The 20,632-nt window shown below is 38.8% G+C and overlaps 2 protein-coding genes across 3 annotated transcripts in view; both read right to left on the bottom strand.

Annotated features, from left to right (window-relative positions):
* frs2a (fibroblast growth factor receptor substrate 2a) overlaps nt 1–9,159 on the bottom strand; it is a 38,424-nt gene extending 29,265 nt beyond the window's left edge. For both annotated transcript variants that reach the window (XM_017683155.2, XM_017683156.2), the window contains exon 1: nt 8,867–9,159. The gene's annotated coding sequence lies outside the window, so the exon portion shown is untranslated. The remainder of the gene's footprint in view (nt 1–8,866) is intronic.
* A 3,865-nt stretch (nt 9,160–13,024) lies between these two features.
* Nucleotides 13,025–18,887, bottom strand: yeats4 (YEATS domain containing 4). The gene is made up of 7 exons (XM_017683154.1): nt 18,837–18,887; nt 18,381–18,500; nt 16,492–16,558; nt 16,063–16,157; nt 15,860–15,949; nt 14,895–14,982; nt 13,025–14,559 (listed from the first exon to the last, which is right to left on the bottom strand). Exons 1-7 carry the CDS (start codon nt 18,885–18,887, stop codon nt 14,390–14,392), a joined length of 681 nt encoding a protein of 226 aa, XP_017538643.1. The 3' UTR covers nt 13,025–14,389.
* Nucleotides 18,888–20,632: the final 1,745 nt, after the last annotated feature.

Raw genomic sequence — 20,632 nt, 5'->3', positions numbered from 1 at the left:
AGATCTTGTAATCATTTTTGATCATCAGCTTTGGAAACTCCTGCTTTTTTCCTTTCGCTCTCACCCTCACCTTCTGTATGTGATCGGATTACCTTACATTAATCTCCTCAGAAAAATATCTCCTGAAGAATGAACGACTTTTTGACTAGAAATGAACTAAATTAAAAGTGGTCCCTGACTTTTGCACAGTACTGTAGCAGAGTTTAGTATCAGCTATCTGTAACGACAATGTGAAACAACCTTCCTCGGAAGTATGAAAACCTGTGAGATCTACGTTCATGGCTAACGGAGCAAAAAAGCATGTCTCACAATTAACCCATGACACTATGATTACTTGTTGGCGACATTAGGCTTGTAGCTCCCATATAAAATGAAGGAAATAAACTTCAGACACCAAATATGACTACATTTGGGCTACACTGGGAAAACTGGGGGAATGTTTTCTAAATTCAACTGTTCCTTCAAAGAGGCAATAAAGAAAATGAAACCTCTGTGTGTTCAGAGTGAAGCTGAGCTAATCTGCCTCAGACGTTTTGAACATAAATCAGAGTGGGCTGTAATGATATAACAATGCAAAACAAACATAAAACACAATGGCACCCTGAAGAAGGCGCCTTAGTGTTTATGTTTGTGCTCTGCTTCATCCAGTTTAGCAATATTCAAGATTTATGCCTTTTCTTAAAGAACGTCTGCAGCACTAAGGTTAAATAAGCGCTCTGGAGTTTTATTTACAATCTAAAAGGAGTGAAGAAGTGGGGAGTAAGCTGGACAATACTCTCGTTTGTTAAATGTTACTGTGATATTAGTTGTTACCATATTGATATAAAAGAAAGCTGCAATGTGCGATATAAAAGAAAAAGCTGCAATGTGCAAGTGAGCCTCAAATGAATCACGAAGGTATTTACTGTGCACTGTGAGCATCCCCAACAGTAAGAGCTCAGTCATAGTTCCAAATTGTTTGTTTTTTGTCTTTGACATATCAGTGTACTCATATAACCCAACAAAGAGGCCCTCAAGCCTAAAACTAAAGTTTAATGTGTTATATATTAACAGATTTCATTTACTCTCATTACTGTACTTGAGTACATTTTTCCCTGTAACTGTTCTTTGGAGTAGAATCATAGTACTTTTATTTTAACTCATTTTTAAATTAAATGTCATTACTTTCTTTAGGTCATTACTTTCGTATTTAATAATGTTACAGAGTGACAATAAATTATGAGTGTATCAGTTCATAAACTGATCAGAAGAAAGTTCAAATTTAAAATACTGAGTTCTGAAAAAACAAGTTATCAGCTGTAGAACACATGGGCAGTCATGGGCTGGAGGTTAGGCCCTTTGACTGGAAGGTTGCCGGTTCGATCCCCAGGGCTGACAGTCCATGACTGAGGTGTCCTTGAGCAAGACACCTAACTCCCAACTGCTCCCCGGGCACCGTGCATAGGGCTGCCCACCGCTCTGGGCAAGTGTGCTCACTGCCCCTAGTGTGTGTGCTCACTAGTGTGTATGTGGTGTTTCACTTCACGGAAGCTCTACATAATCATCTAACCATAACATGCATTTAATGTAATGCAAACCTTGTTCCTTACACAGTTCATGGACATTTGTGTAAATGTGCACTAGCAAACCACACTGTGAACAGTCTCAGCTCTCAAAGCCTCTTTCCCTCTAATATCACGTTTGGCTTTAGTTTTGTTTGTACAGATTATTTACTATGATATCACCAAATCAACTCAGTGAATGAGGATATACAAAAAAGAAAAAAAGCAACTCGATTATTTTCCAATAAACTACACTGGAATGGAGCCATGAACAGTCAAAGAACCCTTTGCATAATTAAAGAGTTCTTTGCATCATGAAAGCGTTCTTCAGATTGACAGAAAATGTGCATGACTGTGCTATATGACTCTATACAGACTATATATCTCCCAAAGGGTGCTATCTATGGTCATTGGCTGTTACAAGGGTTCTTCTATTGTTACAAGCTTGACATTGTAACAATAAAAGAACCCTTTTGGTGCTATATAGAACCATTTTGGAAACAAAATATCTATACAGAACCATCTACAGCACGTTCTCCATCAGTCTGAAGAACCCTTTCATGGGTTCCTATGTAGAATCCTTGAACCATCTTTTTCAAGACTGACTTATTTGTTTTTACTTTAGTTATTTACTTTATTAATATTTTTATTTGTGCCTGGGTAAATTCAGTAACAGTACTTTTAGTGAAGTGTGGATTTTCAGGACTTTTCCCACCCCTGCTTAATACAGTGAGTTATGCAATGTTCTGCAGCACAGCATTATATCCCTCAGCCTCAACGGTGTCACAAAATTTACAGTTTTGGATAATTTCCATATTTTTACTACAGCATCTCACTTTAACACCCAGCATGCATTACAAAAACTCATCATACAACTTCTGGGAATTCATGTGATGTCAACAAATCTTTAACAAATGGGGAGGCAGCAATCCTCTGCTGTTTTTTTAGATTAGAGAAAAGCATAAAAACTGACTTGGCCAGTCAAATCAGACCTAAGCTACATTCACATTACAAGCCTCATTGCTCAAATCCGATTTTTTGCTCCAGTCTGATCTCTCTCACAGGATGGTTCACACTCGTTTGTAACTCAAATTTGTCATTAATGCAGAAGAACCAGTGTCCTGGAACGACCAGCATGAGCACATCCTACTCAGCAACGTCACGTGAACGTATCACATGCATCATCAGCACAAACTAACAAGCAGAACGAGCTTCGTTGTGAAGATAATTACCTCTGAACAGCTCTCAGCTGCCCATTCTTAGAGCGAGATGAATGCAAAAATGGTAAGACGTGTTGCTTTTCCACCATTTTGAGGCTTTAACTTCTGTTGGGCGCTGCTGCCATGGCAATGCTGAATGATGGTGCACGTGCAGCGGAAAAAAAACACATGAATCCTGATCTGAGCGTCACATTAAGGTCGTATTGCCGTATTACACGTATCCGATCTAGGACAACATATAAAAGTGGCTGAGGTTGGATATGAAAAGATCAGATTTGCGTGTCCACACAGCCCTGAAAACATCAGACCTGAGGCAAAAAACAGATTTATCTCACTTCAACCTGGCAGTGTGAACGCAGCCCTACTAAGCTGTAAGTCAGTCATATCAGAGCTTGATGTCAGAAAAGCTCTTCCAAGTACTGGGCAGTTCTGTTCAGCAACAGCAAAACAGGTTGGTCATAGCAAAAGTTCTGAAAAAGAGGCTTTTCCGGACTTCACGTTTTTTGGGGCAGTCATGGACTGGAGGTTAGGGAACAGCCTCGTGAGGTCGTCGGTTCGATCCCCAGAGCCGACAGCACATGACTGAGGTGTCTTGAGCAAGACACCTAACCCCCAACTGCTCCCCGAGCACTGCAGATTGGGCTGCCCACCGATCTGGGCAAGTGTGCTCACTGCCCCCTAGTGTGTGTGCTCACTAGAGTGTATGTGGCGTTTCACTTCACGGATGGGTTAAATGCAGAGGTGAAATTTCCCTGTTGTGGGACTAATAAGGGTCACTTAATCTTAATCTTATTGTCATTCCATCTATGTACACAGCACAGTGGAGTGAAATTACGTTCCTCCAGGAACATCACGGTGCAACAAGGAACAAAGAGTACAGAGTGTGAACGTGCAGACATTGTGTGCAAAAAAAAAATTAAGCTAGAAACAATAAATAGGATAAATTAAACAGACATTAGACACAGTAACAGACAGGACAGCGCAGCACCGAGACACCACACATTCTGGACATGAGGTAGTGGAACAAGGTGCAGAGATATTTAACATGCTGTGATCTGTGAGTCACGCAGTCAGATGACAGACATAAACACAGCAGTTACTGAGGTAGAAAAACTTGAGTAAACAAGTAATCCAAAAAGTTCTGACAATCATTATTTATCAGTGACATTATAAAACACTGAAATACTGATCGTTACAAACTGCAGTCGTTCAAGTACGCCAAGTTTAATAGCATTTTGGGCTGCTGTTCGAGATGTTCTGATTGACTGTCTACTACTAGATGCTGTGCATCATGAACCTTTTCGTCATATGGCCACTGTAAAATAAAATGAAATTAGCAGCTAAAAGATCACGGTTCAAATGTTTGTTAGCTCATTAAAATGTGAGCTGCTCTGTCCCGCTTCAGCTCATTTCTCTGGTCCAAAACAAAGTAAATCTGATCAAACAATGGAAACGTCTGAGAAACATCCCACTGTCAGCTACTGTACTCTTTAAAAGAATAAAAACATCAAAAAACAGCCAAGTATCACATACTTTCCCACAGCACTGAACCTTCACTCGGTCATACCAGCTCTGTTTAGCAATGCGAGAAAATGAGTTTTGCACAGCACTGGCACAATACCACACACGAGCCCAGTCACAACATCATCTGCTCGTCTCAAAAATCCTTTTTGTTTGTGTTCATATTAGACGCCTGCTAAGAAATTGACATGTGGTAGAAGAAAGGTTGAAGATGCAACAATCTACATCCAAACAACAGCAGCATGTTGCGGTTACTATGGCATTTCCCTCATTTACTCCCAATCACTCAGTTGAATATCTGGTCGCCCGCTCGCACCCCATTATGCTTTTTAGACAAAGACCTGCTGTCGTCCCCCTGGGGGAGGGTCTCTGGTGTCAACTAGTCCTGATTGCTAGCCTAGCCACAAAGCTATCAGTTAATAAATAAACCCCAATTCCAAAAATGTTAGAACAATATGTGAAATGCTAATAAATACAGAGAGCCATTAATTCATTCATTCATTCATACATTCATTCATTCAGTTGGATCTGTATTAAATTAAAAATTTTACAAAACACGATACTCTGTGCTTCATCTTATGAACTATTTTTGTGCGATTACACGCACATTTGACATCTGCACATGTTCCAACACTTTGATCTTAATAAGACACGTTTTGCAGTGGACTGCAGGCTGGTCAATCTAGCAGTCGCGCTCTCAGATTACAGTCATGCTGTTGTAGCTCGTGCACAATGTAGCTAGATGTTGTCATGTTTATGTAAATGGCAAAAAATGTGATATTCGAAAAAAGATGACAGATCTGAGAATGACCATATGAGAAGCCATAAACATCATTACAATAGTGCGCCTCTGACTAAGAACAAGATGTTTGTGAGTACAGATGTTTTCATTTTGATGTGTAAACAGAAATCTTGCAAACCCCTTTAATGCTCAAAGATCACAACACAAAACTACAAAAGCACCATTCCAAATTTAAAGAAATGAAATGAAATACATCACGAAAAACAGCATTACTTCAAAAGCTCTTTGTATGCAGGCCTCAAAAGCAAATACATCTTTTTATTTTTTTATATAAACACAAAAACAGATACTTTGTCTAGTAATATGTTTGTTCTGATGGCCATTTCTGCCTCACACACATGAAACTGGTTGGACGAATAATCCTGACGTCTGATGTGATTTTACAGGCTTGTTGTTCAGGTACAGGTTTTTCTGACTATCCATCTGGCCTAAGGGCCAAGGTGCTTAGCCCCACATGGGCGAGCAGGGTTCACTCCCAGCACAGCGAAACACTCAGAAGGCTTCTAATAGTTTGGGCTGGAATATGACATTGCGTCTCTCTGGCGCTGCATGTATGAGGTTATTTCTTCTGTTCCATCACTGCCACTCTTAACAGTGTTTTTACAGTCGAAACTCATAACAACATAACAGTACAGCATGTCATGTCATATCATATCATATATCATATCATTCGAGAATAAACACCATCTCAATTCAAGGAACATGAGTATCAAACCATAATTTGTTCAAATCTGTCGAATGCAAGTTTCTTGCAGTTGGCAAATTAACTCAGGGCTACCATGTTCTCTCCCGGCCAGCGGAGCTAGGTGAAATCAGTTCACCTGCCTGATGCCGTGGCTGTTAAACTGAGATGATGCTTCTAATTTTTTCCCCTCACTCCACATCACCTTTTTAATCTGGTTGTGGTTTCTCACATCACACAGGGCACATCTTAAGAAACCAGCCTAGATCTAAACTCATCTTCGCAAATGTAAAGTCCATAATATTGTACTTTTATCATAGTATTTCCTCATAAAAAAGATCTATAGAAATACTACAAGAGCTCTTCAGTCATCATCTTTAACGCTTTATTTCAAATCCACTGTGGTGGTGTACAGAGGCATCATTACAAAACTGTGTCACTGTCCAAATACCTACGGACCTGACTGCAGTTTTTCATATGAAACTTTAACCTAATAATGCAGAGCTTCTGAACTGTCAATCTGGAACACTGTACTGAGCATCTGAGGTCTGAAAAATGGACCTGCTGGTCTCCTTGGTGAAAAAAAGACCTGGAGCTTATTTCATCTAAAATAATCGCATTTAAATGATCACCTCAATGTTGGACAGAACAAGACAACTATACAAATTTCCCCAAATTCACTACGCTTTACACAGTGAAACTTCCATTCGGCTTTAGTTGCTTGAAACCTACATGAAACTGAGTTGCACTGGAGTTGCATAATGTGAAGTATCTGGCAACTCACTTGGCAACAAACTCTCTCAACCTGTCTGAGCCAATGACATCACTTAAACCTATCAAACAACTGGATAGTCAATAGACAGTAGATTAGGTTTGGCTTGACTTCATACAAGATCGCCAGTTTCAAACGAGGAGATTTTCCATTTTATCAGTTTTTTAAAGCCAGGACAACAAACATATGTCAAAGGTAACCAGATGTACGAACTAGCCAGGTGACATTAACAGCGATTTAAAAGGCTGCTTGTGTCAGTGTTTGTTCTTCTCTCGCCTGATGTTCAGATGATCTACTTAGCTGGGTTACGCATTGTCTCTTCTCTTGAGGCCCCTTGATTTTTACGCAGAGGTAAGTACGACGGTAACGGCCCCCAACAGTCAGGCGGAAAAACCCACACACCCTTAAAAAAAGACGGTTCTTCAAGGGTTATTTAGCAAAGAAAACGGTTCTATATAGAACCGCGAACATGACTAAACAATTCAAGATTTTGCAAGATTAAACAATTCTTTGCATGACGAAAGCTTCTACAGACTGTAGAACCTATATAGAACCTTTTTTGAAAAGAGTTCTATAAAGCACCAAAAAGGGTTCTTCTATTGTAACAAGCTTGCAACGCAAAGAGCTCTTTAATCACGCACAAGTTTCTTTGAATGTTCATGGTTCTATGTGGAACCATTTTCTTTTCTAAATAACCCTTGAAGAGCAATCCCAGAAAAACAATGGCTAATCAGAGGAGTAATCGAGCGAGCTGCATGAGGATTTCAGCCTTTCACACAGAAAAGGCCAGCCTTACATACATAAGTAAATACGGCAGATTGATGTGGTGACGTGGTAACAGCGCTACAGAAAGCTTAACATTTTTTACCGTTACTACAAACCTTTTTCTGCATTAACACAAGGCAGAATTTTAGGCACTCATTCATATTCAAACACATTGAATCAGTACACCACATGACGTATCGAACTGATTTATGATTTCTGTGAACTGTTACACTCCAATGCTATTACAGCAGTGTTTGGGGCTGTTGGGCATTAATGAGAACGCTACAGTTGCGTCAGAATTGACGCTAAATGCTGTTAACGACCAACAAGGACCACAAAGAGATCTGACTCACTGAGCAAACGGAAAACGGCAATGCCTCGACCAGTATAAACACACACAGAACGGTTTACACACTGATATCAGGGATTTCTGACAGCATAATATTGTTATATGGCTGCACCTTCGTGACCCAACAAAGGTTTGAGGACACGCTGCCCTTTAATGCCCCTTGAATGTTCTTTCTTTTTTCATTTTGAATGGTCAAGATATAAACAAAGTATCTGTTGATGCACATGAGTGGTCAGTTTGTGAGGATTTTCGCTGAGTAGTGGTCCTAGCAGTGACTGTGTCCGACTCATCATCATGTCAGTGTCACTGCTGTACTGAGAATGACCCGCTCCCCAAATAATACCTGGTCGACAGCAGCCCTGTGGTCAGAAACTGACCAATGATGAAAGCCGTAGAGCGGGCTAATAAATTGTGCAACAACACACGAGTTATACTCTGTAACTGTACACCTACATAGTGGACCTGAAAGATAAGTGGAGCTCAGAAGCTCATAATGAAGGCAGACGGCATACAAGGTAGGTGTTTCTAATGAAGTGGCCACTGAGTGGAAGTGCAAGGTAGGTGTTTCTAATAAAGTGGCCACTGAGTGGAAATGAAAGGTAGGCGTTTGTAATAAAGTGGTTGGGGAGTGGAAGCACAGGGCAGGCGATTCTGATAATGTGGCCAGCTTTATTGAAGAGGTCATTCACTAAAGGTTTATTAGTCATGATTATAAATAAAGGCTCACTTTATAGAGAAGTGCTACTTTTCCAAAAATGGCCAAATAAGTGACACATATGAAAAACACTAGTGCAAAACTAAGACCCAAAGTTTTTTTTAATGGTTTCTCTATTCACGCTCCTTAAGGTGATGAAATCAGCGTTTGTAGCTTAACGAGAAAAAGTTTTCACCCCCCCCTCCACACACGCGCACGCGCACGCACACTCCCCCATCCAAAAAAAAAACACATCAGTGTCCACTAACTGCAAAAACCCTACCCTGCTCATTCCGCCCATGTTGCCGGTTTTATCCACGTTAACATCATTTTAATGATTAATATCTTAACTCCACTGTTTTCCCTTCACTATAAGCGCATAAAGGCTGGAGACTTTTGCACAGATGGCTTCTCTTATATAATACAGCTTTAGCCAGGGTTAGCTACCGTGCTAATTTCCGAGCAAACGACCACGAAACGTGGCTTATTGTTACAGTGTTCAGGATTTCTGCATACTTACCGCACACTTTGCTCCATAGCAGAGATGTGGCGGGGCGGTTAAGTCCGAAAACACGAAGTTATAATGGAGATAAATCAACAGGAGCTGAGGGTTAAAAATCCCGTCCGCACACTCGCAGCCCAGCAAGCAGCAGCAAAACTTTTCCACTTAGCCATCCTGAAACCACATCAACACGTGTGAAGAGAAAATAAACCTTCCTAAAAACTGATATGCCAGATGTCTGCTTCTTTATCGCTGGATTTTGTGGTTTAAAAAGCGAACAAATGTATTATAGTGAAGTTACACTCGTTCACTGAATCGTATTTCTTTCACGCCCGTATTGGACAAGGCTCCGCCCCTTCCACGCTGAGATTGGCTAATAGTTCTTACTCACAAGCAGCACGCAAGAAGGGCGGGGCTTGACGGAAAACGGGTGGTTTACAAAAATAAATAAAGCGAATGGGGCCTCACTGTGGAGCAAATGAAGCATGAAGTTGTTCTTAGGTTTAAAAAAAAAAGTTGGACATTTCCAATCAAAACTTCTCCATTGATGATCATATAACGTGATTTTTACTAGATAACATATTAACGTTTGTGATAAATCAGTAATTTTGTTATTTATGACTTTTTAAAGACATTTAAAGTGTTTATATTGTATTATATTGTACTGGTTATTAAGGTACAGATAATAAAGCTGTGCTCTATTCATAATGTATTTTTTAAAATATCACCAGCACCTTGGTGTAATCTCAGGTTGGATAAATTGTAGATGTATGAAATATGTTTTATTGAGAAAAAATAAACAGACTGAAAATAATACTACAAAGATCTTCAGAAGGGACTATAAACTTTAGACCTTCCTAAAAAATGTCTTACACTAAACCTCTGGTTTGTTTTAAGTTAAAAGCTGTAATATGAATTTCCATGTGGTTTATTTCATAGAGGGATATGAAATCCCCATAAAAATCAATGAGGTTTGTCACTAGCTGACCTTCATTTGTTACTCCATATCAGCCTCTTGTGGTGACACAAGTATGTACATAAAACACTGACGTAATATCAGACAGTTTCAGTAACTTTGGCAAACACAGATAAAGGGCCCATGTTATACCTGAAGGTGCTACTTTATGTATCAAAAACAGTCATAATTCATACTTTACATTACATTATTACTATTAATGACAATTTGGTACTGTGCCTTTAAGACTAATACATGAATGACCTCTGATTCTGATTGGCCTGCTCTGATTGGCCTGTACTGTGACTTTTTGAATGGGGTGGCTAAACGGCTGTAGGCTGAATAGGTGGATATACTGTATGTAAAAGTGCTGGGTCTTGTCTCACAAAGCAGGATTCATGGCTTGGCCAGCTGACTGTAAGATTATTTCTTAGACTGGATCACGTATTACTGAGATACATCACCACGTCAACTTACAACCCATTTCCAAAAAAATTTGGGTTGCTGTGCAAAATGCAAATGAAAACAAAATGCTATGATGTGCAGATTTAAAAATTGAAACCCTATCTTTATTTGAAAATAGTACAAACGCAACATATCAAGTGCTAAAACTGAGAAATTTTAGTGTTTTCTGAAAAGTATATATATATTTTGAATTTGACGGCAGCAACACATTCCAAAAAAGTTGGGATAGGATCATGTTCACCACTGGGCTGCGTCACCTCTTCTTTTAACAACACTGTAAGCGTTTGGCAACCCACTGCTGTAGTTTTGAAAATGGAATGTTTTCCCGTTCTTGTTTGATGCAGTATTTCAGCTGCTCAACAGTTCAGGGTCTCCTTTGTCGTATTTCTCGTTTCATGTCATATGTTTTCAGTTGGTGACAGGTCTGGACTGCAGGCAGGCCACTTTAGCCCTCTTACTCTTTTAATAAAGAGCCATGCTGTTATAAAACATGCAGAATGTGGTTTTACTTTGTCTTGCTGAAATAAGCAAGGCCTTCCCTGAAAAAGACATTGTCTGAATGGCAACATATGCTGCACCAAAATCTGTATATATCATTCAGCACGAATGGCACCTTCACAGATGTGCCAGTCACCCATGCCATGTGCAGTAACGCATCCCTACACCATCACAGATACTGGCTTTTGAACTGTGCGCTGATAACAAGCTAGATGGTCTTTATCCCAGGGGAGCAGTGTCCATGAGCTCCAAGAATTTTAAGTGATGATTTGTCAGACCACAGGATACTCTTCCACTTCCCCTCAGTCCATTTTAAATAAGCTCAGGCCAAGAGAAGGTGGTGGCATTTCTGGGTCTTTATATGCGACTTCTTTGCATATTAGAGTTTTAATTTGCATTTAAGGATGCAGTGATGAACTGTTTTCATAGATGGTGATTGTCAGAAGTGCTGCTGAGCCCACAAAGTGATTTCCACTGCAAAATCAGGTCTGTTTTTATTGCAGTGCCACCCGAGGGACCAAAGATCTTGGCCGGCCAATACTGGTTTTCAGCCTTGTCTCTTGCATACAGAGATTTCTCCAGATTCTCTGAATCTTTTAAGGATATTATTTATTGTAGATGATGATCTTCAAGTTCTTTGCTATTTCATGTTGAAAACCTTATTCTTGAATTGTTGCACCATTTGATTGTGCAGTTGTTCCCCTCTTCATTTTTACTTCTGAAAGACTCAGCCTCTCTGGGATGATCTTTTTATACCCACTGGTATTACTGACCTGTTGCCAATTAACCCTCAGCTGTTTTTTTTTTAGGATTACACAACTTTACCAGCCTTTTTCTTGCCCCATCCCAACTTTTTTGGAATGTGTTGCTGACATCAAATTGAAAATGGGCATATATTTTTCACAAAGCAATAACACTTCTCAATTTGATATGTTGTCTCTGTACAATTGTCAAATAAATATAGGGTTTAAATGATTTGCACATCATAGCATTTTGTTTTCATTGACATTTTGCACAGCATCACTTTATTTTTGGAAATGGGTTTGTCTGTCACAAACAGCTATTGGACCAATTGTGGCAAGCTTCTGACTAATCAGCGACTAACAGAGCCAGACCGTGCCACTTTTCTTTTTTTTCACGAGGCATGTGACATCATTCAAATGAATAATATCACTTTTTAGCAGAGGAAGCAAACCAAACTACATAGAATATACAAAGACCAGCCACGTCATTAAGTAGTGCCTTTTTTTAGCCACACTCTTTATACCTGTTATTGGCTCTACTTACCATGTAGGGGCACTTTGTAGTTTTATAATTTCAGACTGTAGACTGTTAGCCCCCTTTCACCCTTTTCCTCAATGACCAGGACCCCAAAACTCTGATCCACTCATACCAGCACAACACACACTAACACACCACCACCACATTAGTGTCACTACAGTTTAGAATGACCCACCATCCAAATAACACCTGCCCTGTGGTGGTCCTGACCATTGAAGAATAGGGTGAGAGTAGGCTAAGAAAATATGCACAGAAACACATGATGTAGAACTACAAAGAGCTCCTATATGATAAGATACATGATACTAGGAGTGTATAAGGTGTACCTAATGACGTGGCTGGTTGGTGTAAAGCAGTAATGATCGCAAACACTAACAGTGCTGTTTTTTGCTGTTATAAAGGCTTTTCTTTCTAGATATTTACATTTTTCACTGGAAAACAAAGCTGTTTGACTCATGTTTCAAAAGATTGGCTTTTGGTCATAAACGTCATGCTTTCACATGCATGAGAATTAATCTTGAACATCTAAATCTGGATTAAAAGAGGAAGCTGTTAACTGTCTCCATAAAACTTCCATTTGTTAGGTTTTATGAAGCTAAACTTGGTCAGGAAGCTTATCACGGCTAAACTTGCTTTGTGAGACAGGCACATTTCTGAAACTCATACAATGTTTACATATTAAAGGGCCCATGGCTTACATACATACATACATTTTTTGCTAATATTTTTGTGGTTTTATGTGCTAAAAGGCAATATTCTTTTGTAATAACTATTATCCAGCCTCTATTTTATTACTTACAATTAAACAGATGTTTTTTTTTTATTATTACTGTGCCTTTAAGACTAAAATATGTAAATGAGCTCAGTTCTGATTGGCTGTCTTATTCAAAAAGCACTGCTTAGCATGATTCAGCTCTGGCCGAATTTGTACATAATATGCAAATGAGTCAGCTGTTGTGAAAAACAGGAAAAAAAAACTGTATAAAAACACTTTATTATTGTTAAAACAGCTTTCTATTCAACAAGAAGCTAAAATATCACCAAAATAGTTAAAAACACCCATTTATTTTTTACCCAGCTAGGAACTAGAGCTAGAAAAAAAAAGCTTGCCAGTACGTTCAAAACCAAACGTTTGTTTCTGTCTTTTCACACCAGTCTGATTACTCTGACTTTGCAATGTAATCAATAGTCCCAGTGGTAGTTAAATTTGCGTATTTGCCAAGCTAAATTGCAAAGGTGTAGTAGAGCAACCTATTGAACACATCACTAGCAAATGGGCTGGAGTTTCGAGATATACAGTTATGTACTTCATATTCATATGAATAGTTCAGCCACGGCCTATTGGCTTCTATCATAAGAGTATGTTGAGTCAGTGGGGTTTCTCTTCAGGGAAACCTGCTGAAATTATTGTCTGTGGTAATAAACCACATGTTACATGTGCAACAGATAGAGATTATCGCAAAAAGGAAATTCTGGGGAATTCCCTTAAAGGAGAATTACAATTGCAAATTTCAGTTTAATTAAGCGGCCAAGTGTCTAAAGTCATTCAGAGCGGTCTGATATGAAATGCTTTGCTCCAGAGAAACCTACTGAGCCAGAATTGTTCACACTGGTGGTGGTGGTGAAAAGAACCAGACACCTGAAAAGCTTCATGTTGCTAAAAACTCTCTCACAGAAAGCTATTTACTTATTTATTTATTTCTATCAAGTATTTATGAATGCACTCCTATTCTTTAGATTTGAACATTTTGGCTCAAAAGATATTTTTAAAATACATTCATGGTGGAGAGATACATGCAGGACATTTTATGGTAAAATAAAAAGTGCCCAAAGCAATTAGTATTACTTCAGATTTACTATTTTATCATCAACGTTACATATAAAAACCATACTTCCCTGTTTGTTTTGGACAGTACATTGTACTGTAGACTCACCACCACCACCACTGTAAAGAAATCTGGGTCAGTAAGTTTCTTTACACTATTTCACAATAAACCACGTCTGCACATGTTTATGTCTCAACCACTGAATAAGGCAGCTCAAAATATATTTTTGAAAAACCATGGAAAGCCCCTTTACACAGAATGCTGTGATTCTCATATACATCTCTAACACGCACCACAGTACAAAGTGAAGTTGGGATGATGCAACTGAGAAGACAAAGACGCTTTCTTTTTTGATACAAAAAGTGTCCACTGTAGAAACAGTTATTTAAAAGAAAAGAAAAAAAAAACAAACAAAAAAAAAAAACAATTATATACTTGAACTGAATGGAAAACATGAGTTCACTCCATCCAGGACAAACGTCCTCCACTTCTGCCACACTGTGCGTTTGTGTATCCTCAGTGTTCCTTAATCTGGTCTTCCTCCTCTAATTTGCGTATCTCTTCTTTCAAGAAGTTGATGTTTTCTCTGGACGCTTTTAGCTTCTCCTTCAGCTCCGTAATCTCCATGCTTGTTTTCTTCTTCGCTGCTTCCAGCTTCTCTCGCGTCCGCACCTCTAGCTCCGCAACTGAACACACACAAACACACATTTCTCAAGATCACATAGCCAGCATGCTGCTGAAATGCTCACGGTGGGATTTTTCAGCATTAATCAGTCTAGGACTCTGTATTAAAGTGATAGTTCAGTGAAATAAGCATATTCCCCTCATCTCCCCAGAATAGAGGCAATCAACCAAGATCAAGTTTGATGTCTGAAGTTTGTAGCTAAAACGCAATGGAAATGAAACCCTGCCAATCAGCATGGTGCTAACTGCATGTCCATGCCATCACACACTAGCTTCAAACTGTCAAGTTCGGGCTCATATCAAGGAAAATAGAATGGGTGGTATGCACTTCACTCACACTCCGTCTCGTGTTTGTAGGCCCCCAGTGTGAGTTGCCTGGTGGTGTTCAGGAGCTGCTGCATCATTGCTGTGGGATCCTGGAAAATCTATAGCAGCACAAAAAAAGGGTCTTTAAATCTAGCTTTCTGATCATAACACAACAAAGTGAAAATGACCGACATGCACTACTACTCAAAAGTTTGGAATCACTTATCATGTAACTTGTTTTCTATACAATTACTTGTGCAACAATATAGAATTACATATTTGACATGTTTCATGAAATATTCCAACTCAACTTCAGGAACAAAACTAATTTATTAAATGATAAATAACCCACTAGTTATATTTCAAGCATATACACCAATCAGGCACAACATTATGACCACCTCCTTGTTTCTATGCTCATTGTCCATTTTATCAGCTCCACTTACTGTATAGCTGCACTTTGTAGTTCTACAGTTACAGACTGTAGTCCATCTGTTTCTCTGATACTCTAGTACCCTGTTCTTCAGTGGCCAGGACCCCATGGACCCTCAGAGAGCAGGGACTATTTGGGTGGCGGCTCATCCTCACCCCTGCAGTAACACTGACATGGTGGTTGTATGTTAGTGTGTGTTGTGCTGGTCTGAGTGGATAAGACACAGCAGTGCTGCTGGAGCTCTTGTCCTAAAGGAGGTCATAATGCTACGCCTGATCGGTGTATAATCATTTATTGTAATTTTATCATGCTTTCATTCCTGGCTAATTTATTTTTACATCATTCATTGTCTTGTACTTGCTAACTATGATTTAATTATTGATATTGATATTGCATTAATGTGATCAGATATTCATTCTGCATATACATTTTATTAAAACTTCATTCTGGATATTAATTTTATTAGAACGTCTTTGGTTTTATTTTATGGAATATTTCAAACATTTGAGCAGTAGTGAGAGACGGTAGAGACAGTATTAGTCAGTGTGTAAAGTTACTGTTACCATCTCATCATAAAACTCAGAGACAACTGTCTTCTTGGGCATGGCACTAGAGTCTGACTGGAACAGCTTCAGCAAGTGATACAGGGTGACCTGGGAGAGAAAACACTCAAAACTCTGACCAGTCTTCCTCCGTCTTCTTCAAATACTCACATAATGTTGAACATTTATTTGAGTAGTATAAAAAGGAAAGATCTGCCACTCACCGGCCTCTCATTTGGGTCAATAAAGAAGATTTTTATAATGATCTCAAACTCTCCCCAGCCAGTCTCGGTTATCTCATACGGCGGTTTGGTGACCACTGAAACAGGTCAGATCACGGATCAGTCAGCTCAATATTACTGACTGTACTACAGAAATAGAGCCAGGACTTGAAGGGAAGGTTCACCAAAAAAACAAAACAAAAAAAAAAAAACAACCCTAATTTACCCAATGATACCCAAACTGCCCACATGAGGAACTTTCAATGTGTGCATAAAATGTGAAATACCAAAAATAAATTAATTAATGAAGCTAAGAGATACGGCAAATATGCTGTAGATATTCATCCAGCCCAGGCTGACATTTAAAATCATGAAAATTAGAAACATAAAACTTAAGACTAAATCTAGAGCACAGCTACATAATCATCATACCTCTTAATGGATTTCCATAACTCTCGTGAAGTTTGAACTGGATCTTCTTGACATAAGCAGACATGTCCTGAGAATGAATCCAAACAGGTTTTGGTTTGCATTTCTTTCTGGACTGATTTAGTAACTAATACAATGAACTCTAATTCACTTTGTTTTCAAGTCATGCATGAATAATACATGTACCTCACATAATAACAAATCACAAAGTTTCAATACTCCCTCTTATGGCAGCCACAACAACAAATACAGTTAATTTCTTAGTTTTAAGATTGCATTAAATATTATATCATAATGATCTTTATATGTGGGTATTTCTGCACGTTCAGGCTCTGGCAGTGAGTTTAAGGATGTTCACATTTTTAGCATAAGTGATAGCAACTATTTTATTAGCCATAATGCATTTTAATATATACAGCTGTGGCTAAATGCAAGGAGTTCATGCATTTTATGAAGCATATTTTGGATGAAATGTAGTTAATACATTACTTCTTTTAACACGTCAAAATGCATTAATAATAAATAAATAAACAAACAAACAAATAAATAAATACTTCTGTTGATCAGTAATTTTTTTTATACACATTAACAGTCACATGCAAAAGTTTGGGCGCGCTTGGTCAAATTGCATGTTATGTTGATTTTGTAAGTGAAAATATTAACATGTCCTCTACAGAGAACAAACTTCCACACATTTTTATGCATGATTTCTGTGGTTTGTAAAGAAATTCTGGCACATTTTTGCAGAAAGTTTTGTTTATTTCCAATGTGTTAAACTCAACAAACAGAAATTATGCCCAGAAATCTGCAGAGGAATGCCACATTTAATTTCATTGTGTATAAAGAATGTGTTAGCACATCCTCAGCTATAAAATCAACAAAACACGGTTGTTCACACTTCTGCATACGACCGTACATATTTCCGAACTGTGACGCTTCTTAAAAAAAAAAAAGCCAAGTAAATATTTCTTTAATGAAAATGTAATTTGGCCCAAGAGCTCATGGACAAAAGTATGAGGAACTTAATCTAGGAGACCCTAAATTTACAGAAAAGCTAATTAAATCACATTTTAATATCCTGTATTTTCTGCATGTCCTACTGTACAGCTTATTACCAATGCGTCTGTAATGAGATCTTTACAACTTCGTATTCATGTTTAGCTCAAGTACACTAGAATTACTGTAATTACATTTAGAGTTCAAAGTGAGTTCATAAAGACATTCAGTTCAGATCTTTTCTTAATGCTACACAAATCCGGGATCAGGGAAGCACAGCGATACTGGAGTCAGACTGGTATCAGCAGATGATTACATAAAAACAGAACACCAAAGGACAGATACTTAGATTTGACATATTACACCGAAACCTGATGACATATTCGTATTTTTGGTGTGCCAGAAGTTTGGGCGATGCCAGGTGACTGCACTACATACCTGTATTTTATTCATTGAACTGCATTTGTAACCCTACAGAAATAAATGTTATACTGCTCTGTGATTCTAGTAAGATTTCATCTCAGAGACTACAACTTATAAACAACACCAGATCAACAGTGAGAGATAGAAAATATTGGATATTGACAGCCCACAATTCCCATATCAGAGCATATCTAATGCTAAATGCCATTCATACTGAAAGACAGTGAAAGCATCTTTATAGTTCAGAGCGTAGTGATAAAGGCATCGTGTCACTGTAAAGAAATTAAATTGAGATTTTTTTTATTTTTTTATATGCAATCTTGTTTGGCTCAGTATTTGTATACTTGTAACAGAGTCATTCTTGGCCACCAAAATTTTGGTGACACCTACACCTATATCCACATCCATACACATATAAAAACACCTACACCTATTTCCACATCCATACAGATCTACTGTATTACAGTAGGTACCTCATTCCTATAAGGTTTCACATAGACCGTCCACTGGTGAGTATGACCATCCTCTTCTCTCTTCTTACCAAAATACCGGGCAATGTTTCCAAACACAATGGGCTTCACGATCGTCACTCCCTGCAGATGAATGGGAAAAAAATTAAGCAGCTTTACTCTTTAAGCGTTGTAGATTACAAGCTTGTTGTTGTGCGTTATCTGTCCTCCTGACTGAATGTTTACAGACACTCCGAGCACTGATGATATCCTACAGCTACAGAGATAACAGCACAACCGTCCAACCTGCAGCTGCAGCGCCGTTCATTTACACCGTTTGGTCGATAAAGTATTTTAAAAATTATTTACCAATTCTCGCAGGATTAATAGTGTGTAAGTATAAACAGTAAAACAAGTCTGCTAACTGCAGACAGCTAACGCTAAGCTAGCTAATAGCACGATCAGGTAATGCTGCTTTACCTTCACACGTCCTCCTGAATCTGGACCAAACTCAGCCATCCTCTTAAACATAGTATATACAGAAAATATATTAAGTTCGGATTAGTTTACGAAAACACGTCTGCAGCTGTTAACTGAGCAGTGCGAAAGTATGAAACGGCCATGAAGCACAGAGAAGGGTTCACTTCATCATGTCTTTACCACAGCCAACCTGCCGCAAGAGCCCAAACGCCGGCCTTCAAAATAAAAGCCTCGTCATTATTTAAATTAAATAAAATAACCAAAACGCCTCATTTAAAAAGGTACATTAAAGGTAATTTATCTCTTCTCAACAATTCTCAGCATTGTCCTTCAAATGATTTACAAAAATATAATGTTTACAAATCACACTCTGTAATCCCTGGCACTCATGCTATGAATTTTTTCTACGTCAGGTTGAAACTTGGAATTGTTCTACACATATTTTCAAATCGATCTAACATTTTGTAATCATTACTGAAATGTGAATTTTCATATAATATCGTTTTTAGATCAAAGTTGTCTATATAAACCTTTTATAAATGAGGCCTCAGGAATTCACTCCCTAGCTTAACTTGCTCTAAAGCAATTAGGCTTTCTATAGTTACGCCAAGCGTCTAATAATATTCATTACATGCGTGTCATTTTCACCCCCTTACTAACAGTCAAACTTACATTTTGCATTGCTTTGTAAATTATCGGTGTTATAGGACCAAAAGACCCAGTGTAACATGACCTACTATGGACAGAAGTGTGTGGTCATGTATACATCACACCCATATGAGCTTGGTGGACATCCCATTCCTAAACCAAGGGCCTTAATATGGGGTTGCACCCTCTTTGCAGCTACAACAGCCTCCACTCTTTTTGGAAAGGATTTCTGCAACATTTTGGAGTGTGTCTGTGGGAATTTGTGCTCATTCAGTCAAAAGAGCATTTGTGAGGTCAGGCACTGATGTTAGACGGGAAGGCTTGGCTCACAACTGACGTTCCAGTTCAATCCAATCCAAAGGTGTTCAGGGGGGTTAAGGTCAGGGCTCTGTGCAAGCCACTGGAGTTCTTCTACACCAAACTTGTCAAACCATGTCTTTATGGAGCTCACTTTGTGCATGGGGCAAAGCCATGCTGGAAAAAGAAAGGGCCTTCCCCAAAGTGTTACCAAAAAAATTAGAAGCATATAACATTCTAAAACATCTGTCTGTGCTTTAGCATTAACGTTACCATTCACTGGAACTAAGGGGCTGAGCCCAAGCAGCCCCAGACCATTATCTCTCTTCACCCACACTTTAATGTTGGCACTGTAATGCCCTGCTGTTTGGATGTTCCAGCAAAAGCCTCAACAAGCTTCAGCTAGTCCAGAACACTACAGCCAGACTCTCACAAGAACCAGAAGATTTGACCATATCAGCCCAGTTTTATCAGCCCTGCACTGGCTACCAGTTAAATTTCGCATTGATTATAAAATTATTTTATTGACCTATAAAGCTCTAAATGGACTCGCTCCTCAGTACCTGAGTGAACTTCTCTCCCACTATGAACCATCACACCTACTTAGATCACAAGGTGCTGCTCACTACTGGTACCTAGAATCAATAAAGTTACATCAGGGTGGAGAGCTTTCTCATACAAAGCCCCCCAGCTCTGGAATAATCTTCCTGTTAATGTTCGGGACTCAGACTCAGCCTCAGTCTTAAGGTCTAGACTAAAAACTCACTTGTATAGTCAAGCCTTGGTGATTAGTCTTCCTGGTCAGATCTAGACCTGCCGGAGTCTCTGCTGCTCTGTTATACTGTAATCTG

Source organism: Pygocentrus nattereri, chromosome 1 (assembly GCF_015220715.1).
Source record: "Pygocentrus nattereri isolate fPygNat1 chromosome 1, fPygNat1.pri, whole genome shotgun sequence".
Lineage (NCBI taxonomy): Eukaryota > Metazoa > Chordata > Actinopteri > Characiformes > Serrasalmidae > Pygocentrus > Pygocentrus nattereri.
This window is presented reverse-complemented; position numbering and strand designations above follow the sequence as displayed.